General features: G+C 32.2%; 1 protein-coding gene across 4 annotated transcripts; it reads right to left on the reverse strand.

The window, feature by feature from the left end:
* Positions 1–15,026: 15,026 nt before the first annotated feature.
* LOC111309125 (BRASSINOSTEROID INSENSITIVE 1-associated receptor kinase 1-like) lies at positions 15,027–22,414 on the reverse strand. 4 transcript variants are annotated; one of them, XM_089748551.1, is made up of 13 exons: positions 21,880–22,414; positions 20,701–20,833; positions 20,538–20,609; positions 19,882–20,025; positions 18,278–18,349; positions 18,105–18,176; positions 17,888–17,964; positions 17,490–17,608; positions 17,290–17,415; positions 16,866–17,199; positions 16,095–16,489; positions 15,541–15,594; positions 15,337–15,474 (listed from the first exon to the last, which is right to left on the reverse strand). In XM_089748551.1, exons 1-12 carry the CDS (start codon positions 21,956–21,958, stop codon positions 15,568–15,570), a joined length of 1,650 nt encoding a protein of 549 aa, XP_089604677.1. In that variant the 5' UTR covers positions 21,959–22,414; the 3' UTR covers positions 15,337–15,474; positions 15,541–15,567. The 4 variants fall into 4 exon arrangements, with proteins under 4 accessions (XP_089604671.1, XP_089604670.1, XP_089604677.1 ...); XM_089748545.1 differs by lacking the exon at positions 15,541–15,594 and having other exon boundaries at positions 15,027–15,474; positions 17,490–17,596; XM_089748544.1 differs by lacking the exon at positions 15,541–15,594 and having other exon boundaries at positions 15,027–15,474.
* Positions 22,415–24,114: the final 1,700 nt, after the last annotated feature.

Raw genomic sequence — 24,114 nt, forward strand, 5'->3', positions numbered from 1 at the left:
GAGGTTCTTTTTTTCAACTATGAAAATATTAGTTTTTTTTTTTATTTTTTTCCGGGGTGTAATTTTTAATAATTTTGTTGTCTTAGTCAAAGTAACTCCATTAAAGTCACCAACATGTGTTTTCAAACACCCCCCCCCCCCCCCCCCAACCCAAAAAAAGAAAACATTTATTGACAAATAAACTGTAGTAGGAGATGAAAAGTTAACAGGGCAGGGAAATGAAAGCGGGTCAAAGACGCACGATTCAAAACAAGTGGGCCCCACTCCTCCTTCGCCTTCTCTTCCTTGTCTTTGTTATTACAAGCGAGAAGAAAATAATTTGTATCAGAGTTTGGTTTTTTCTATTTAGTCAGACCTCAACCTTCTCTCAGGAAAAAAAAAAAAACAGTCAAAAAATAAAAAATTGATGTAAAATTATAGTGTTGAGTTTGTTTTGTATTAAATTTTTTATTCGATTTGAATTAAATTTAAATATTAAATAAAATTGAATTTTGGATTGAAAAGTACTAAACCAAATTTTTTTTTTTTGTCTAAATCAAATTATATACTTTTGTTAGCTTTAATGAATATTTTAAATTTTTATAAAATAAAAAAATCATTTTATATTTAATTTTATTTAAATATACTTTAAATTATATTAAAATAATATATAAAAATTAAATTTCAAAATCAATTAACAAAACTAAATGGATAAAATTTATTCTGAACATGATAGATTTTAAAAAATATCAATTTTAATTCAAATTAAATTTCAAAATTTTATAATATTATATATTATTAAAAAAATTAAATTAAATCTGATTTGATTCCAACTATTATCACTTTTACCCTAACTCCGTCCTTAAAAAAAGCAAGCTTTACCTTCTTTTCAACGTCATAATAAGAGATTATTACAGACATGAAAAAATTATTATTTGGATTTCATCATTTTTATTATCAAATAAAAAAATTTTAACGTTACAATTGATATTAAGAGGATGATGTAAAATATCTTAATTTTATAATTATTATATTTATTTTTTAATATATTTTAAAATATATACCATTCTATGAATTTTGTTTATAAAATCTAAAAATTTTACTATCAATTTTTATGATAATTTATGTTTTATTATATATATATATTTTTTCATTTAGATTGTTAAGATTGAAATATTTATTCGTAATTATAATATCTTATCGTGACACATGACAATAAATGAAACAAAAAGTTATGATCCTATATAAACTTGATTCTGTCGGAATTATTACAAAATTTTGATTATAATTACAAAAATTAAACTGAAATCAAATTTATTATAGGGAAAGTCAGGAAATAATTACAAGAAAGAGACGTTGTGGGAGATAAATTTATGTAAGAACTTAATTAGTGTGGTAAATAGAGACAAGTAGCACAAATTACAAGCACTTTGATTTTGTTTATTTGTTTTTTTCCTGAATAAAGAAGTAAAATAGTCGGAAATGGGTAGGATGAAAGAGATGGTAATCGGATTTGAGTTGGAAAATTTTGGCATACTTATTAAAGGGACCACTCACTCAAGGTTGATAGTTGACCAAAATTTGTGAAAGCAATTGGCAGACTAATCATCCCTTTGCTGAGTCTTACTCAAAAGTATTATCGGCAGTGAATTTTTTTAGGATGCGATAATTACAGCTTTAGAATTTTGGGTATTAAATTAAAAAAATCAAAAAATGAAGAACATCTTACGTAATTTGTAGTTCCACTATATCTATAGCTCAATAAAATAGCTGTAATTTCTTGAAAAATAATCATATTAAAAGAATATTTAAAGACCAAATAATTGGTGAGCAAAAAGACAGAGAAAATTCAAGAGCCATCAAAGAGCAGTAGAGATTACAAATTTACAATTTAATGGAAAAGCAAACTTGGGATGGGCAAGAATTTGATGTTTTGGGCCCATAACTTGGAGAGCGTGTTCAAGAAGGTGTAGGAGTAGGACACCGTCGGCTTGACTTGAAACATAGCCAACCGTGCAGGAAAATCTATACGGCTATACGTGTTGCAGGTTTCACTAGACAATTTTTTTAAGCGTAATTTTTATAGATGTTATAACGATTAAACACAAGTCTTTATTTTAAAAAAAAAATTAAGATATTACAAAATAGACCTATTATTTCTATCAGAACAGCAGAAATATTTCTTCTAGGCTGCCTGCCTAGAACAGTAATGAAGAGATATTCTGCCTATTTCTACTGGTTCATATAATATAAACTGCAGCAAAAGCTGTCAGATATACAAGGAAAGCAAAATGAGCTATGGAAATGGAGTATTAAAACACAAGGAACAACAAGAACGCTCCATATTTAAGACTTTCTATTGTTTTTCCTTTGGGTGCCTAATTCTCCGTATTGGAAATGTTAGAACTAATTCAAGCTCACGAAGTCATTGATTTATGCTTAAAACTAAAATTAAATACTAAACTCTAAATGGGTAAAAGCTGAAACCCATTGAACCCAAATTGTTAGAGTTATTACCGATAATAGAGCCTCGTCAGAGCTGTCATTGGTGGTGGCTGAAGCTGGTCCGATTCTGGTGGCCATGCGTGGAGAGGAGGCTGCACTGTTTGAGAGAGAAACTATACGCTTCCCTCACAAACTGAAGTTGTAATGCTCAATGTACTAGCATTACATACACGGAAAGGATGAGTGTAGGGACCCTCTCATTTACATGCAATGTCCCATCCCATTATGGGATCTATACAAAATAACAACATATCACATTTAATTAATATAATACCACTATAATTATTCATAATTTAACCTTAATTAACCTCCCAATAATTGACTTTATTTGTCTATAGTATAAGATAAATGCAGCAATCTCTCACAACAGAATCCAATTCTGAATATTTTAAAAATATATCATAACTTATATATACAAAGTTGTACTTTTAAAATACAAATTTGGATTAAGAAAACGTTTGTGACCAAAATTGTCAAAGACCAATAATACTTGAATCATCATGTAACAAAATGAACATTTATAAATACCATAATACATTATACCAATCTGATTCAAATGTATGGACTTATATACTCACTACAATCAGCAAGTATTTATAAGTCTTAAAATGTACTATATTAATAGGATACATGTATATAGATTTGTCAATACTTTACCAACAATAGTAAGTATTTATGAGCCCCTAGAATACCAGGGATTCAACTATGGTTATTAGCTGAACTTTTATCTTGAGTGTTAGGATAATAAACATATCATTAACTTATTTAATAAAACCAATGATAGGGATATCAAAAGCTATACATGCCTGGACCAAATTAGGTGTCTACAGCTGCCCATCTTTGTACATTTTCTATGAAACAGAAATTGCACAAAGACGTAGACTCTCAATCAAGACTCAACTCGATATTTTTATTTTTTTTTTGTTTTTTTTTTTGTTTTTGACCAAAGCTCCAGAGGCTCAATGACTTTGAGAAACATAAATGGCTCCTCTAATCAGAGGCTCAACAACTTTGAAAAATAAATTGCTCCTCTAAACAGAGGCACCACGACTTTGAAAAGTAAATTGCTCTTCTAAACAGAGGCACCACGACTTTGAAAAGTAAATTGCTCCTTGACAATCATGTCCAAAGGAGTTGAAAGTTGTGTTTGAAGGAATTTCAGGAGATTATGCCCAAAGGTCTTATAAATCAACCCTGATACCAAAAAACATCTTATTTCAAGGATTAGGAACTTACCTGGCAAGTTTCTTCTCAAATTTGAAAATATTTTCATATCTGTCTTCTCTATGTGGGATGTTGGAACACCTCTGCTTCTTAAATTTATACACTATACTTTTCTGAAAGTAGTGTATGCTATGCGATGCATATGAATTTCAATGCATGCTATACAAATGTTGGCCAATTAATTCCTATTCAATGTATGGTACTCAAGTTTCTCAAGCTTTTTCTTGGGCATCAAGCTTTTTTGATTCTTCAAAGATCCAATTACACTGCTCTTCTAAGATCAAACTAGTGTAGCTTTCAATTGTCTTTTTCACTCACATTCTTCCTGTAAGAAATCTCTTCCTAAATTCAATGTCCTAATCAGGAATTGAACATCTCGATTCTGCCTTTATAACTCTTGGCTTATTTAATGTAATGTAAAAATCTTTCATGTTGTTATTCATTCATCAATCATTATTTTAAACTCAAAAAGTAAGAATGCATTTGCACATTTCTTCCATGGTGGGGTATTAAGAAGAAAAGAATCTGAATGGTTGAGAAACAGTTATCAGAAAAAGACAAAGAATTAAATAAATGTCTCTTATTAGCAAAATGTTGGCTAATTTCAGCCAAGGGAGAATTACAAGGATAAGTATGGGGATAAAACCCAAAATGAACAATCAGATAATCATGATAACATATCTCAAAGTTTTTTTCTGAAAACCCAACCCTCTGATGTACTTAACAACTTGAAACTCTTTCGAATTTGCTAGCCTCCATGTCAGCAGACTTTCAAATTCGATGTTGTATTCTCCTTATCTAAGCTGCCTTTTCAGGTTTTCAACTTAGATAAACCTCTTATGACTCAAACCGCTCTTTTAGGGTTTTCGCCTTGAGTCCTCTTTTCTCATTCACTTTTTTTTTCATTTTCATTTTTTTATTTTTTTATTTTTTCATTTTTTTTATTTTTTTATTTTTTTTCAAGCATAGTATTTCTTCACAGCATCAAAATTTATAGGATGGGGTAAATCATTTCTATCCATCTTAGTCAGTATCAGCGCTCCACCCGAAAAAGCTCGTTTCACCACATACGACCCTTTCCAATTTGGAGTCTATTTTTTCTACTATCGTGCTGGATTGAGAGAATTCTTTTCAAGACCAACTCTCATTCTCGAAAGCAACGGGGTCGAATCTTCTTATCATGAGCCCTCATCATTCTTCTTTGATATAGCTGCCCATGGCACAGTGTAGTCAATCTTTTTTCTTCTATGAAATTTAACTGCTCATAACGTTCTCAAATCCATTCAGCTTCTTCCAACTCAACTTCTTTTAGAACTCTTAAGGAGGGGATCTCTACTTCCACTGTAGTACAACTTTATCCCGTAAATCAAAGAAAATGAGGTTATCCCAGTAGAGGTGTGAACTGACGTTCGATATGCATGTAATGCAAATGGTAACTTCTCATGCTAATCTTTGTAAGTCTCAGTCATCTTCTCTAAATTCTTTTTTATGTTTTTATTGGCTGCCTCAATTGTCCCATTCATTTTCAGACGGTATGGTACGATCTTGTATTAAGTACATATTTATTGCATCATCTTACTATTTATATTCTTAGCATTATTTGAAATAATTCTTTCTGAAAGTTTATATTTACAGATGATCTCTTTCTTTATAAACTTGCAAACCACAAAGCGTGTCACACTTGCATATGATGCTGCTTCTACCCATTTTGTGAAGTAATTTATCATCACAAAAATGAATCTGTGTCCGTTAGAAGCTTTTGGGGTGATTGGACCAATGACATCCATGCCTCACATTAAGAATGGCCATGGTGGTGCCATAACATGTAAAGCAGATGGTGGAACGTGGATCTTATCAGCATATATCTGGCATTTATGAGCATAATCAATGCAATCATTCTCCATCGTCAACCAGTAATATTCTGCTCTCATGATCTGTCTCACTATCATATGTCTACTGGTATGTGCCCCACATATTTTATCATGCACCTCTTCAATGATTTTTCTCACTTCAGTCTTACTTACGCACCTCAATAATACTTTATCCCTGCTTCTTTTGTACAGGACATCTCCATCTAGGAAAAAACTCATAGCAAATCTTCAGATGACCCTTTTATCATTTTTTATTGCTTGAATCAGGTACTGTTGATCCTTAATATATTGTAGAATGTCATAATACTAGGGCTTTTCATCTTCTTCTTCTTCTACATTAGAGCAATAAGCTAATATATCCTTAACATCTAACTTGATGGGCTGAATGTCAGTATTGTCATTAATTCGAATCATTATAGCTAGAGTAGCCAATGCATCAGCAATCAAATTTTCTTCTCGAGGTAAGTGGTCAAACTGGATATCTTTAAATTATTTCATCAACTCTAGAATATACTTATGATATGGAATGAGTTTTGAATCTTTCGTCTCCTATTCTCCTTTCAACTGATATATAACTAGAGCTAAGTCTCCAAACACTTTCAGTACTTTCACTTTTCTATCTATAGCAGCTTGTAAGCCCATGACACATGCCTCATATTCAACGATATTATTTGTGCAATTAAAATTTAACCTTACTGTTACAGGACAATATTGTTCTTCTGGAGAGATCAGAATTATCTCAATTCCATGCCCCAAGGCATTAACAGCTCCATCAAAGTACATTCTCTAACATTTTTCTTCATGCTCCCCTTCTTTCAGTTGAAAAATAGTCATTAAGTCTTCATCAGGAAATTCCAGCTTTATTGGCTCATACTCTTCAGTAGCATGATCTGTAAGAAATTCTGCTATAGCGCCCTCTTTTATTGCTTTTTAGCTCACGTATATAATATCATATTCTGAGAGCATTACTTGCCATCTAACGATTTTTTCAGACAAAGAAAACTTCTTGAAGATATACTTAATTGGATCTAGTTTCGTTATGAGCCACGTAGTATGATAAAGCATATACTGTCTGAGTCTTTTGGCAGTCCACGCTAATGCACAACGTATTTTCTCTAATGAAGAATACTTAGATTCATATTTCGTGAACTTTTTACTCAAATAGTAAATAACTCTCTCCTTTCGGCTAGCCTCGTTTTGCTGCCCCAACACACATTCCATTGAATTTTCACATACAGTTAAGTATAAGATTAAAGGTTTCCTTGAAACAGGTGGCACCAATACTGGAGGATTCGATAAATATTGCTTAATTTTATCAAACGTCTCTTGACATTCTTTATTCTCAGGATTATCCTTACGGAGAAGCTTAAATATGGGATCACATTTGTAAGTAAGCTGAAAGATAAATCGAGAAATGTAGTTCAATCTCTCTAGAAAACCTTGAACTTCCTTTGGTGTGCTAGGAGGTGACAGATTTTGAATGGTCCATATCTTATCGAGATCGACTTTAATTCCTCTTTCACTAACCACAAAACCTAGCAACTTCCCTGACTTTACCCCAAATGTGCACTTGGCTGGGTTTAATTTGAGCTGAAATTTTTTCAATCTCTCAAATAACTTTATGAGGCTAGTGACATGATCTTCATCCTCACAAGACTTTACAATCATATCATCTACATACACCTCGATCTTTTTGTGCATCATGTCATGGAAGAGTGTTACCATGACCCTTTGATATGTTACCCTAGCATTCTTTAACCCAAAAGGCATGACTTTGTAGCAAAAGGTTCTTCACATAGTCACAAAAGTAGTGTTTTTTATATCATCTGCAGTCATTTTTATCTGATTATACCCTGAAAAACCATCCATAAAAGAGAAAATTGAATGCTTAGCCATGTTATCTACCAGTGTGTCGATATGTGGCAAAGAAAAGTTATCATTTGGGCTAGCTTTATTCAAGTCCTGATAGTTTACACACATTTGTACTTTTTTATCTTTCTTAGGAACTGAGACTATATTGGCTACCCATTCTGGATACTTAGCCACTTGTAAAAAACCTGTATCAAATTGTTTCTTCACCTCTTCTTTAATCTTTAGTAGCATTTCAGGCTTCATCCGTCTCAGTTTCTGCTGAACTGACTTACATTATGGCTTTAAGGGCAATCTGTGCTCCACTATCTCTGTGCTCAGCCCTGACATATCCTGGTAAGATCAAATAAATATATCTATAAATTTTAGAAGTAGGTCTGCCAATCATTGCCTATCTCTAGATGAAAGTCAAGTGCCCTTTCTGACCTCTTTCTTATTCTCTTCATTTTTCAGATTCACTAAGTCCACTACCTCTTGATGAGGCTCAATTGGCTTATTTTCTTGTTCAATCATCCTCATTAGATCTGAAGGTATAACATATTCTTCATAATTCTCTTCATTGTCAAGTTCGTCAGTGTTAATTGAATTCTCAAAGCTAACCTCTTGATTGTTATCATGATTATCTTTATGTTCTTTTAAAGACGTGAAATTGAATGAAATGGGATATATTGACAAGATGTGCTTGGAAAGATGAAAATAATGAAGACACCAGAAGAAATGAATGAAAATGCATCATTTCTATTTTTTATTAGAAATAATAAAAGATAAATGGCCCAAACAAAAAAAGATCACCCCAATGCCTTAGGCAATAGCTATTGAGATGCTATAATTACATTGTATCAAAATCAAAAGTCAAAGGCATCTTGATGGCACTCCAATTATTTAGCTCATAATCTGGTGGATAAAGGCGAACCCATTCCTCTTGATTAAGCCCCACTTCATCTTCAATAGCATTAATGGCTAACTGGGCAAAAGTGTCTTCCATACTTTTTCTTGTATCTGGGTACATGAATCCTCCAGGTCTGAAAGTTTCATACAAGTGTGGGATAAACATCAGTCTTGTTATCTTTCCTGATGGCCTTCTTTTAACTTCTCACACTACCATCTCATAGCCTAGGCCTACCCTGTCGTTATTATCTATTATTATCGAAGGTTCTTTTATTCCCTGTAAGTTTTTGCCTAGCCCAAGTCCTGGATACCAGCCTTTATTGATGACTTGGCTCATCACTATCCTTGAAAAAGGTTGATTTTGAAATCTTTCACCTACAAAATTGACCAATTCAAAAGATCGATAGGAGCATTTCAATGCTTCTTTGACAGCCTCTACATATGGAGTGTTTAATGGTTGGGTCACTAGCATGTCTTTCTCTTCAACTACCACTACTAATTGACCTTCTACATTGAACTTGATCTTCTGGTGCAAAGTAGAGGGCACAGTTCCTGTCATATGAATCCATGATCTTTCTAATAGACAGCTGTAAGATGGAGAGATATCCATCACTTGAAATTTTACATTGAAGGTGCATGGCCCAATTTGTAAGAGCATCTCAATATCCCCTAAGACTTCTCTTCTGGTCTCATCAAAAGCTCTCACAATCATCTGACTGTCCTTTATATGAGAGTAATCAATGGGTAGCCTTACCAAAGTTGACATAGGCATGATATTGATAGCAGAGCCATTATCGATAAAGATCTTGGCTATGATATGACTCTTGCACTTAACTGTGATATGCAGAGCCTTGGCATTTCTTTTTTCCTCTAAAGGAATCTCATCATCGCTAAATGAAATGTGATTTGACATGACTAGATTTCCAGTCAGGTGGTTCATATATTCAACAGATACGTTATGTGTCAAGTATGCCTGATTCAACACTTTCAGCAAGGCATTTCGGTGTGGCTCTAAGTTCAGCAACAGTGATAATAATGAGATTCAAGCTGGCATTTTATTCAACTATTCCATAACTGAATACTCACTATGTTTTACCAGCTTCAAAAATTCATAAACTTCTCTTTCTGATACTGGCTTCGGATGATCTTCTTCAGGTTCTATCTCAGGATTATTTTATCTTTCTCTTTCTGTAACTTTTTCCCTTCTAGCCTTCTCTAACATTTTTGGAGTGTAACACCTCTCACTTCGAGTAATGCCTCTTATGCCAATTATATTAAAAGTATCAACTTTGAAGATATTTTTTTCTTGCCCCTGAACTACAGTGTCACAACCATATCTTTAAGGTACAACTTTATCATCCTTGTACAAAAAAAGAGTCGAAACCTTAAAAGTTATCAACCTGAGGAGGAGTTTGTCTATGATTGACGTCGGTTTGTTCCCACACTGAATTGTCACTGGTTTTAGAAACAGCTTCACAGGCCTATCAGTCATGTACACCTCAACATTCTTTAAGTCTTCTCTTTTTTCATAGACCTCCATCTTATGTGAATCTAAGAGTTTTTACACCTCTTGGTGAAACTACTCACAGGTCTCAATAGAATGGCCTATTGCCCCATTATGATACTTATAACTAGTACCAACTATATATGCTCCATGATAGCTATGTGGACTTACTAGTCATATCATGTCAGCTCTTTATAAAACATCAAAAGTTAGTTGAGAGGTGTTTTAATATCTGTCACTCTTTTCTTCACATGGCGTTCATGTTCTTCACTTATAGCATTTACATTATGATTCGACAAAAGATTACCACTAACATTCGGTGCAGTCATCCCTTCCGTATTAAAACAAATCATCCCATCCTTGATCAACTGTTACACTTTGTGTTTCAAGGTGGTGCAATTTTCGATTGAGTGATCGACAATCCCATAATGGTAGTCACAGTGGGCTGTGAGATCGTACCACTTGGGGTAAGATGGCTTGAGAGGTTTCAATTTACTTGGAGTAATCAAATGACTTTTGTAAAACTTCTTATATAATTTTGTATAAGTCATTGGAATTGGGTCAAACACAGGTTTCTCACGGGTAGTTCGTTGCTTTCGTAAACCACCAATGGGGTTAGTTGGACAATTTTGAGGTCTTAGGGTAGGCTGAGTGTTAGGACTGTACATGGTATTTTGAGGCCTATGAGGGGTTTGATATGTTTGAAGGTATGGAGGTTGTGTAAATAGTTAGTATGGGTGAAGGGATGTATTATTTACAGTAGGGTAATATGGTAGATACTCTAGTGGTGAATAAGATTGATAGCCTCTAAATTACTATCTATTAAAGCTCACAGCCTGAGCTTCAATTTCTTTCTTCTTCGAGACTTTCTTGCTAGATGCTTCATTTCCTTTTAGCTTGCCATTCTTGATGGCAGTCTTAAAAATTTCTCTCAAAATTACCATATCAGTAAAGTTTTTGTTGCATTTCCTATCATCTTTTCATAATAGAGAGGTTTTAAAGTGCTAACAAATAGCACTGTAGTTTTTTCTCAGTCAAAGAAGGTTGTACTTGAGAAATCATATCTCTCCACCTCGGGACATACTCTTTAAAAGACTCGTTTGTCTTTTTCTTCAGATTCTATAAAGACAAACGATCAGGGGCCAAATCGATAATATGTCGATATTGATCGATAAAGTTATATGCCATATCACTCCAAGAGCGAATGCGGGTTCTATCCAGCTGATCATACCACCTGGCAGCAGAGCCTGTAACGCTATCCTGAAAGACATGCATTAAGAGTTTTTCATCATAAGCATGAGCTGTCATCTTCCGACATTACATTGTGACGTGAGTTTTGAGGCACTTTGTACCGTCATATTTTTTAAATTTTGATACTTTGAACTTATAAAGAATGACCACATCAGGGACTAGGCAGAGCCTAGCAGCATCAACTGACCCATAAAAACTAAATCCTTCCACTGCCCGTAACCTTTGTTCTAGCATACTAATCTTGGAGCTTTCTTGAGTTTTCACTCTTATCTTTTCTTTCTCCTTCTCTTTTAAATCATCTAGATCAAAAATTGGTTCTGCTGCCTTTTCAGTAAAGACAGGATTTACATAGCTATTATAATACCCTGGGTTGGAAGCTGACGATATTCCAGGGTATATTGGATATGTGAAGTGTTACGGTGGGACCTCTTGAGCAGACTGGGCTTGTGGTGGGCCAAAACCTGGAGGATATAAAGGTCAACCACTTCTTGCAACGGGGGAACTTGTTGGCTTGTATTTTCTTCAACTTTTTTTCCTTTATTCAGGTTATTAAGAGCATCCAGAATCTTGCTCAACTCACTTTCAATCTTCTCCTATGCTTTTTCTATCTTTTCAAATCTATAAGAATTTTCCTGCTTCATTTGTCTTGCTCTGGATCTTGTGTTGTATCGATGGGTAAGATTCTCGCTAGATGGAGCTATCCTTGAAACTTGAGTACCATATCTTAGAATTAGTAATGTTATGCTATGCTTTATGTATGATGCTTTGATGCACGAATGAAATGTATATTTTTCTGAATGAAATCTAATATGAAATGGATGTAAATGATTGTGTTAAAACATGATCATGAAAGTAATGCAGATGCATACAATCAGACAAATAACATAGTTAGTTTCATGGATGAAATGAAAGTGATACTGATGCATAATGTTACATATGATAATGAAAATGATGCACAAAGTTAAAAAATGATTAGATAAACACCCTTTTTGTGTCTTAATTTTAAGGTACACTTATCATTGAGTAAAAAGAGCTCTATCCTAGGTTTAGGCACCTCTAAACTTTACTATATGTGGTTCAAGGTTAAAATCTAAAGGTTTCCAAATTGCTCCTTACATCATTATCCATCACAGACTAGTAAGGCACTCTAATCCTTACCCATTACAGGCTACAAGCGAAAAAGGTTCAATTTGAATGGGAGTATTTCACTAGCCAATGCGGAGGCATTAAACCTCACGAAAGCAATATGTATTTTACTCCCTCCTAGAGGGACGGAGCTCGGGTGTAGAGCTCATGTTATGCACATGCATATGAATGACATAATTAACAAGGTAAATAAATATGAATGAATAATAACACATATATACAAAAAGGGTCAATTTTATTAGGCTTTTGGATAACACAAATTATTTACTGGCCTGACTCTCAAAGTCCCCAGTGGAGTCGCCAAGTTGTCATAGCATCTAGATCCGAGGATCTATCGCTAGACATTGACTTAAGGAGTCGCCACCAATCTTTTTTTATCTAGGTGCGATTGACCACCTAAGGAATCTATCCTTTTAGGGAACACCTAAGTTTAAGGGCCCTAAAAGAATAGGTTCGGGTCTACTAACCAGAATAGAGTTCGGGAGTTCGGTTACGTGTGAGGAAGGTTATAGCACCCTCACAACGCCCATCAAAAGATGATACAAGCTTAAATTTGTGTTATCCAATGAGCCTTAAAATTTTACCAAGTAATTAATTATTGAAAATTATTCTCAATTAACTCTAATACTTTTAGCAGAAATTTGAGAAAATTTCCTCACCTCAAGAGTATGCAAGAAAATTACTGTTTCACATGCAGAGGCTCCATCGTCGAATTATTTAACACAAAAATAAAATAAAATAAAAAAAGAAGAAAAGAGTGATTGTTCTTGTGCACGGAAAATTGATACTTTCAACTTTTCTCCAAAATATTTTTTTTGAAATTTTAATCTTGAGAAAAATTAATATTTTCAACTTTTTCTCAAAATATCTTTTGAAACTTTAATTTCAAGAAAAATTGATACTTTCAACTTTTCCTCAAAAACCTTTTTTTTGAAAATTTATTTTTAAGAAAAATTGATACTTTCAACTTTTTCCAAAATTTTTTTTTTTTTGGATTCTTTGATTTTCGAGAAAAATTGATACTTTCAACTTTTCCTCAAAAACCTTTTTTTGAAAATTTATTTTTAAAGAAAATTAATACTTTCAACTTTTTTCCAAAATTATTTTTTTGGATTTTATTTAAATAAAATAAAATAATAAAACAAAATTAAAGTGAAAATAAAAAAAAAGTAAAACAAAAATAAAAATAAAATAAAGATAAAAGAACATTAAATAATCTTAATTTAATAATAAAATAAAATAAATAAATAAATAAAAAACCTAGAGCGGCTCGGAGAACGACTCGGCTCGGTTGGGCTCGACTCAAGGAAGAAAAACGATTCGGAGAAGCGGCTCGGGACGTCGGCTCGGCTCGACTAACGGCTCGGCGAGGCAGAGCACGCATGAGTTGAAAAGCGGGTCGATGTTCGGGTCGGGTCGGATCTTGGCAAAACACGCGGATCCTCTGGGTTATTTAACGCAAAAACGACGTCGTTTTGGGAGGGTATATAAGGCTGTTTTCTTCGTTTTTTCGACAGAAACCTTCTCCCATCTCTCTCTCTTCCTTCTTTTTCTCTCCCTTCTCTCTAAAACGCCCGATGAACTCCGGTTGAATATTCATCGGATTCTAAAATTTTTTGTCGGAATCTGAATTTTTCATCGAAAGTTCGTCGAAAAGTTGATCGATTTCTAAGAATCTTCACCGGAAAACTGGATAGCTGATCGGAAACTTCAAACTTGGCCGAAATTGTTGTCGAAAAATTCAACGTCCGTCGAAAAAGTCACCGAAATTTAAAAATTTTCCAGAAATTTCCAAAAAAAAAATTTCGCCAAAAACCTTCAAAAGTTTTTTACGATTCCTACAACTGTTCTAACACTTCTAAACCTTTTTTTAGCCTTCAAAAATCTTCTATATGCCTTTTTCTCTCAACCAATAGCTTATTTCCTCACTGTTTTCTCTATTTTCTGTGTTCTGTGTTCTGTTCTATTTATAGGGATTAATCAGAAGAATTTCTGATCAATTCTTATTTCTTTTTTTATGGGGATTCAGTCTTTGAATTCAATCTGGATTCTAATTGAATCCCCATTCTCGGTAGGATTCTTCAACAGAATTCAATCTCAGCCTAAAAAAAATCAGATAAAAAAAAATTAATAGATAATTAAAAAAAATAATAAGATAAATCAACATTATTACAAGATAAATAAAAAAAAGTAATAATAACATATAAATGAATATCTAACAAGATAAATAAAAATACATATAAAATAAAATGAAAAAGAGAAAAAAGAAAAAATAATAATAAATATATATATATAAATAAATAGTAATAATAAATAAATAAATAATAAATACATAGGATACAAAAGAAAATATATACATAAAATATAAAATAAAAATAATAAAAATATAAAATAAAATTGAGCTTACTCATTTGGATCAGGTCCAATTGATTCGAACCTGAATCAAATTAAGTGTCTACACAATCTAATATATTTCTCTCTGAAACAAAGTTTAAATATTTTTTTGGCCATCGAGTTAATTTTAAAAATTTATACAACATACAACTACATATTTAATATACTTATTCTTTATAAATAAATATTCAAGTGCAACTTATGTGACTACCACGATCCTCCCTTACAGATTAAAAAAAAAAAAAAAAAGGAAAAGGCTTTTTTCCCTCACAATGGACCTTTTTGTAAAGGGTGAATCTTGTTCTTTTTGAAAATTAGCTGTAATTCAGGAAATGATGGAAAATAGTTTACCATGGTATGTAAATTACAAAAACAGGATAAATGGAGCCAGAAAAGAAACCAAAATGAAAAACTATATGCGCAAATGTGAACAATGGGAATCTAAAATACAAAACCAACTCTGCCTGAAGACCTTCTATTTGCAGAAGTGGCAATCTAGGACCAGACAATTCATCTGGAGGGATGTGAGATGTGGAGTCTGCAACTTTCCAATTAGCTGAACATTTCTTCCTCCTCTCACTCTTCCCATCTTTCAGCCAAGCCGTTATGGTTAAGCTCTTGGCCAAACATTTCTTCTTTCTGCCACTCTTCCCATCTTTCAACCAAGCCATCACCCTCCAGCATCATGATGACTTCAGACATCTTAGGTCGTTTCATTGGGGAGCCTTGAGTGCACAAAAGAGCCACCTGGATTAGCTGTTCCACTTCTTCGACTATGCAATTACCCTGAAGATCCAAATCAACCAGCCTTTCCAACCTCCTGTCTTTCACAAGCCCTCCTACCTGAAATTTCAGCATTGCTGTCAAATTGAAGGGGGGGAAAAAAAAAGAAAAAGAAACCATTTGTACCGTTGATAAGCTTCACTTGAATTTGACCTAATTGCGGTTGACAAAGCTGTGAATCTTAATGGCATAGAAAAAAAAAATGGAGTAAAGATCAATGTCAAGATTGTAGTAGTTAATTACATAGGCTTCCAAAAACCATTTGTTTTAAACCAACTTCATTTAAAAAGAAGCATACCCCAAATTAATGAACAGAAAGGATCTTAGGAACCCCCACGAATCTTGACTGCTAGCAACTTAAAGCAAAGAAAAGAAAAGGTAGCATCACCAAACAACTATTTAATATTTTCTTTTTCCCTTCACCTTGCAGAGAAAACATTTTTTTTCAAGTTTCAACTATTTCTACTTTTCTGCTTTTGCATTTTCACCTTGCAAGGAAAAAAAATTGAGCTTCACTGTGTTATAAGGGTAGTTCTGCTATACTGTACTTTTGTCTACTGCTTTTGGCCAACCCAGTGAAATAAGAATTGAATAATTCCAACGTTAGACTAGAATGACAAAAGTCAAACTGCGAAATGCACCACGATTGAGACAAATTTAACAGGAAAAACAGTACATACCCATTCAAGCAACATGACATCATCATCATTTGCAAGCAGAGCAACATCAAAAGGCCTCTGTCCTGTAATGAGTTCAAGAAGCATAACACCATATCCAAAAACATCAGTTTTCTCTGATGACTTTCCATTTGATAGGTATTCAGGAGCTATATGACCAATTGTGCCACAAACAGCAGTTGTCACATGAGTATCTTTATAGTCCATCAGTTTGGCCAGCCCAAAGTCTCCAACTACTGCTTCAAATTCCTCATCCAACAATATTTTTGCAGCCGTCACATCACGGTGTATAATCTTAGGATCACAATGATCATGCAAATATGCAAGCCCCCTTGCAGCTCCCAGTGCAATCCGTTTCCTTATAGCCCAATCAAGTGGTGATTGAGACTCTGGACGATCTAGAGAATGTAAAAATTAGATGAATAGATGGTCCATTGTAACAAGAAGAGATCACAAAGTATTTGGATTCCATGAATTTCTCAAAATTCCACTTGGATTCAAAGACAATCCACATTTACCAAATGTATGAAATTATCAAAAGAAAGTCAATGTTTTAGAACAAGATTAGGATATGTGATCGGTAGTTCAAAATTTCTTCTCAAACTGCAGAAACGATAGAGCAGATATTGATATATGAAGCTCACACAAGAATAAGTAGTTTACATATGAAATGAATTGGTAACCAGAAGAAAATAAATAACATAAATAATATAAATGCATTGCATAAACAGGAACCATGACTAAAGAAATCAATAAGGAAACAACAGCCGGTACCTCTTAAACAGGATGCAACAGTACCATTAACCATAAACGGATAGACTAGCAGCCGTTCTGTAGGGGTCATGCAAAAGCCACAGAGACGTTGCAAATTCCGATGCACAGCCATACTTATCATTTCTACCTCTGTTTGGAACTGCAACTCTCCACCTTGAGTACGCTTCTTTTTAAGTCGTTTTACTGCCACTAGAGAACCATCAGCTAAACGACCTTTATAAACTTTAGCAAAACCACCTATACCCAGAATGTTTTTGTCGCTAAAGTTATCTGTTGCCACTTGTAGTTCACGCAAAGAAAACCTGTTAAGTTGTCCCAAAGAAACTCCTAGGACCTCCTCAACCATAAAGAAAATTAGAAAAAGTGAAGTCATGCACACAACGGCATAGTATCAATTAAAACTATTTTTTGAAAAATCACTAACCAGGTACATTAAAGGAATGATCCTGTGGTTTCCTTCTTCGCCTCCAAGCAAGTAAAATTGCGGGAGCAGCAAAAAGCAGGGTAGCTCCAGCAGCAACTCCAGCAATAGCACCAGTGGCACTATTACCTGCCAGTATAAGTTAGATAAATATAGATACCGCCAATACACCTGTAACGCAAATTCTCATAACTATTACTAACATTTTCAGCCGGTAACAACACCAATACAGGAGGCAACATTTCAACTGAAAGAACTTCTGGGCTGGGGCTATTAGACGTAGAGCTCATGTTCTTGCCCACTAAGGAACCTAAAGCCATTCCTAGGTACATCATCAGATTTTAGATCTGAACATAGAAGGTAACTTCTTGAAAAACACACCCAGATGTAAGGAAGTTCAGGATGTAATATACTCAACCTACAGCAATTCTTAGTATGTTACAGAAACATGGTAACACCAAAACAGTTGTTAATGCAAAGGAGAATTCCAAGGAATACCTCAAGAAAAAGAATAAATACTAATAAAAGAGAAGCAGGCCCCGAAGTTAGGCACAGTTTAGAGTTATTAGCAGTGATAATAACAACAAAGTCAAGAAAAAACCTGATGCAGTTGAAGCTGTAGGTGAGATAGGAGGTAGAGGAGCAGGTGGAAGATTATTCAGTCGATTATTAGCAAAACTGTGAAAAAAAGATGCGGCAATTTAAGACACTGGCCTGAGAGTATTAAATATTAAAAAATGGGAAAGAGCAGTGTTGGTGAGGGTCAGGAGTCAGGGATGATAGGGTGAGAGCAAAATGAGAGAGCATAGGAGAAAAACCTGATAGGAGTTAATACTGAAAAGGAACCATTAACTGGAATATCACCTACTAGCTGATTGTTTGAAAGATCCCTGCATCACATAATATAACATCTCACACAATTAATATGTTGTTCTAGAAATTAAGGTTGAACTGGCTAATGCGAAAAAAAAAATCTGACAGCGCCACTCACAGCACTTGCAGTGACTTAATAGTAGTTAAGGACCTAGGAATTTGTCCAGACAATTTGTTGTTGTTGAGACGGCTATTCCACAGAAAGAAAGCATTAATTATATTGCATATTGATGAGCTGACTAGAAATGTAACGGATAAAAACTCATGCTTAGTGAAAAATATTAGCACAGATACAATTAAAAGAAAAAGTCCATGGCACTAAAGAAACCATTTCTATATCTAAATAGCCCATATCACCAAAGCATAACTGGCCCGACAACTTTTTAACCCAAACCATGTGGCCCCCAAAAGATTAAGCTCCAGTAGCTAATAATAATTGACTTGGATCCTTGTATGGGTTTTAATAATGAACTCACATCAGATGTAGGATGGGTATCACAGCCCAACCACTCAAATTCTTGATGTCCACGTCAAGGCAACACATCAGGATCACAATTAACACCCACCCTACAATACCAATATCTCACTAGCGCAAAATGAGTCTCCACAACGGGCTAGTTTTTGTGAGTTATGATCCACTGTGAGCCAGAATGTCACGGTTGTCCACAAAAAGCATCTCACAAACATAGGTACAAGTCTCACATATACCCAACGAGGGATTTAGGAGATTACAATGTCATCACCTAGAATTCACTCAGTTTAAAGTTTTCCTCCCGTTGGTTGTTACACTTCATGTCCAAACAAGATCATGAATAAAGAAGAGAAGGAAGGTATACAGTACAGAACTTCGGAGTTGACACCAACAACCACAGTGGAAGGGATTTGGTATTTTGGACCTTAGCTAGTCTTTGGTAACATGATGGTCCATTTGTAAGTTCGTTAGATAAAAGTTATCGTTTCTGGAAGCTCACAACTAAACCAATGGGTTTTTCAGCAATCAAAAAGTCCTCTCAGTTCAGGGAAAGTGTCATTGGTAGTTTTAGGTTTTTATTCCTAATCTAATAATTTTAGCAGTCCTAATCCAATTATGATTAGCTAAGTCTATGCAAATATTACTATCCCCTTTTTTTTTAGATTTAGTAGACTTCTATAATGATGCATACTGATAAATTCTTGGAGGGCTCTAACTAAATATATATACATATATATATATATATATATCTAATGATGCATACTGATAAATTCTTGGAGGGCTCTAAAAGATCTATACATTTTGTCTACAATCCTTCAAATTTTTAATTGCTTTTGCATCTAAATGCGCTTTTTGATTTTTTAAAGCAAATAGCGAAAAAGCTAACTAAATGGAGCCTAAATAATTCCTTCTTCTTCTCTGTTTTGCTAAAATGTTCTGAGTTGGGGGAAGGGTTGAAAGACATGAACTAAATTACAGTATCCCAATACGTTTACCTCCTATCCACTCTGTCCTATAAAAACCTACTAAAAGAACATTCTGCATGCGTAGGAAGAGAAGAGGAAATACATAACATAACATATTATAAAGCACATACTCTAATAATAAAACCATTAGCCAATCCAATTCAGCAAGCAATATATCAACACGTAAAAGCTGTCTAGATATACTAGAACACATATGACTAGAAAGCAAGAGAACAAGGAAATTAGATGAATTAAGCACATAAAAAATGTAAAATGTGTTCGTACAGGATACGTAGTTTTGGAAGCTTGCCCAGAGTAGTTGGAATGTTCCCGGTTAAAGCATTCGAGTAAAGATCCAAGCTCACCAAGTTTATCAAATTTCCAAGCTCCTCTGGGATTATCCTAGATATGTTATTACTATAAAGCTCCCTGTCATAAAAAAAATTGACTTTAGTAATTCTTGGACAAAGTCGCAAAGGAAGTTCAATAGAAGCACATAGTATCTTTGTATGAAATATGCAACCAAATCCAATGGAATGCAACCATCTTCATGATTAAGCATAACCAATAAAAACCAGTGCATAGCGAAAAAAGCACACAAAATCTGTGCTCTCAAATATTTTTACTTTTCTATGGTTGTGTGCTGGAATTTCACCCTGAGTTTAAACTCAGGTATTTTTCTAGCAAGTTATGATTATTCGATTTTACACAGTTACAAATTTAAGAAAAATGATTCCCAATGAAACTTATCCGCTACAACCAAATCTTGGTAAAGAATCTAAAGAAAACCCTAAACAATAAAAAAAAAAGTCATTAATTATTCGGCAAAGTATGCTGGTGGTCCGTTTTTCCTTTATTTATTTATTTATCTTTTGCTGCTTAAAATAATTCTAACAATGTGGGGCAGCATGTAATCACCTAGGCCAAAGCTATCCACTTACAGATACTGCAAATTCATAAGCTGCCCGATCTGTGGAACCAATTGACCAGAAAGATTCGCATTCCCAAGATCACTAGATTGACAAAGGAAAAGCATTTATTAAGCCAAATTCGAAACTCGAGAGTAACATCAACTGCAGTAGCAAAAAGGTACAACATACTTACACTCTTGTTACACTTTTTTCACTGTTACATGTGACATGAAACCATTTGCAAGGATTAACAAGGGTTGAGTCCCAACTTTGCAACACATTATTCGGGTCAATCAAATTGGTCTTCAAAGCATTCAAAGCGCCACCTGTTTCATTACATAAACCGAGAACTCCAATGGAGATCAAATCATATTATGAAACCATTTAAACTATTGGGATGGGCCAAAATTTTGTTAAAATAAATTATCTCATATTTAATAAATTTTTAATATTTTATAATTTTATATTTAAATTAAATTTCTTTATTTATTTTTTATTTACTGTTAATTAATTTTAAATTAAATACTTAATATAATATTAAAGTTAAAATTTTTTTTTTCATTGACTTTTTTTAATTTGTTACATAAAAAACTTTTTCTATATTCACTCACACGTAATAATAACTTGTTTAAATGAATTATTTTACATTTAATAAAATTTTAATATCTTATTATTTTATATTCAGACGATGATCTTTTAAAATGAATTATTTTACATATAATAAATTTTTAATATCTTATAATCTTATATTAAGATTGAATTTTTTTATTTACTGTTAATTAATTTTAATATTAACTAAAATATCACTTACTAACTGATTGTAAATTGAATGCTTAATAAATTCTACCGTAAATTGAAACGTTCATGACAATAAACATAATACTTTCCAGACGTCGGACATTGGTTAATTTTACCTAACTGAATATGGAGAATTAGAACGTAAATCATATCCAAAATTGAAAATTTACCTAACTGACTATCCCTTCAGTCAAGTCACTTAGTGCACTGAGGCTAATTGAAATTTAAAACAAGCAGTCAAGCCTTATGCCACTTCTAAACCAATCCAAAACTGCTACTAATTTCTTCTAATTTGAATCTCATAAAAAAATCAGAATATAAAAATAAAAAACTAAAAAAAATAAAAAATTATATAAAATAATTTCATCATTTCAATATATATATTTTATTTGAATTATGTCATATAATTATATTATTAAAAAATTAATTATTTATTATAAAAAATTAATTAATTTATTAAAATAAATATTTTCTATTTAGTTAGTATAATAAATAATTAATTTTTTTAATAATATGATTATATAACCTCAATTATTTCATTCAATCTTTTCCCCAAAAAAAAAATATAACGAACCTTCCGCATTTCCCGCAGCTCTAAAAACAAAATACAGCAACAAAATCAACCATAAACAAACGGAGATGAATCGCTCCATCAAATTTTTTTTCCACTTTGGATTTAAAGAGCTAAATCCCCAAAATCGTCATCAATCTTCCACTTTGACGAATCGTTGAGCCATCAATTCGGTCTAAAACGGGCATCCGGAATCACACACGTATTGGTCGTTGATCAAGTCAAGGAGCACAAAAACAAAACGAAAAGAAACAATGAACTTCAAAATGACTCTTCTCTGAACTAAAATGCTAAAAGGGAAAAAGTAAAACAAAAAAAGTTTCGATCAAAGATACCAGACAATTCTTGGCTATCTATCTTTCTCTCTCTCCGTCTGACACAACAAAATTATGTATTTTTTTCTTTTCTCTCTGAATTTTGGAGGAAGTTGCAGAGAAAGAGGGGGAGAGAGAGAGAGAGAAATTGTGCTTGGAGAGGGGTAAAGAAGGAAAAAAAAGGGAAGGAGAAGCTTGCGAGGAGTTTTTAATTTTTGGAGTAGAGATTTTCCTACAAAAATATTAGATTATAATAGAGTTTTTTTTTTTTTACTCTTTCTTCTTGGAATTTTTATTTTTATTTTTATTTATCAATTTTTATTGAAAAATTACATAATTAAAAAAATAAAAAATGAAAGATAAAAAAAATAGAGATAATATGTGAATATTTTAATTGATTTTATTTATTTTATAAAATTTATTTAATTAAAAAATACAAAAATAAAAAAAAAATAAAAGAAGTTTATAAATGGTGTTAGATGGATATTCTCATTCTAAAAAATATATAAGTATATATATATATATATATATACATATATACAATATATATCTATATATACGCTTTTATATATTTATAAAAATGATTGGGAAAGAATATCCTAAACACGTTTTCATGATTAAATTCTTTCTAAAAAAAATTTAAATTTTGTTTCAACTCGATTTATGATTAAAAAAATTGCTTCTTATTAGATTATGACACATAAAAATTCATTGAATTAGAATTATTTAATATCTTTATCAATTGATATTTTTATTTTAAAATTTATTTAATTAAAAATTGAAAGCGTCACGTGGACATTTATATTGTCCTCGTTTTTATCTTAAAATTACTTTAACTTGAAAAATCATAAAAGCAAAAAAAAAAAAAAAACATAAAAAAATGAAAAAAAAAAGAAAAGAAAATAGAACTTATTAGGTTAGAACATGACATTTCATTTGAGCTTAAAATGTTACTATATTAAGTTAAGATATTAAAAATTTACTCATTTAATTAAAAATTAAAAAATTTACAAATAAAAGAAATAAACAAAAAAAAAAAGAAAAGAGAAAAGAAAGATCATCGTACTGCTATATAAACATTCAAATCAAGTTAAAAATGTTAATATTTTAAAGTAAGTTATAAAAAAATAATTTAATTAATAAAATACACACATATATAAATATAAAATTAAATAAATAATGAAATATAGATAATAAAATTTTTTTTAATCAATAATATAAAAAAAGATCATTACAAAATTTTATAATATTAAAAATTAAATAAATAAACAAATAAGTGACTTAGATGTGATATATTTTAGAAATCAAGAAAATCACACAAAAAAATTAAAATCTTTAAAATATTTATTAAATATATAAAAAATAATTAAAAAATAAAAAAGTAAATACATGGCATAACTTTTTATTTAAAAAAACACATCAAATAATCCCTTTTAAAACATATCAGTGTACTTTTAAAAGCGTTTTTAAGTAAAAAAAATCTTAAATAATACCTTTTAATTTTTTTATGTGACTTATTTAAGGTATTTTTAGACAAAAACACATTAAATAATCTCCTTTAAAATGTATCAGCAAATTTTTTAAGGTATTTTTCGTCTTAAAATACCTTAAGTAATGCTATTCAAAAAATTAAAATGAGTTATTTGAAGCGTTTTTTGGTTATTTAAGGTATTTTTGGTTATTTAGAGCTTTTTTTGATAAAAATATTTTAAATAATACCCTTCAAATTTGAAAGAGTTTATTTAAGATATTTGGACAAAAAAAATCTTAAATAATCTTTTTCATTACTTATAAATTTTAAGAAATAAAAAAAATAGAGTAGCTCAATCGATTAGAACATGTAATTGTTAACCATAAGATTATATATTCAATTCCTCTTTCTAGCATTTTAAGCCTTTTCCAATGGATTATTTAATGGTTAATA

This window comes from Durio zibethinus, chromosome 2 (assembly GCF_047325235.1).
Source record: "Durio zibethinus cultivar Kanyao isolate XHJ-2024 chromosome 2, ASM4732523v1, whole genome shotgun sequence".
In the NCBI taxonomy this organism is placed as follows: Eukaryota; Viridiplantae; Streptophyta; class Magnoliopsida; order Malvales; family Malvaceae; genus Durio; species Durio zibethinus.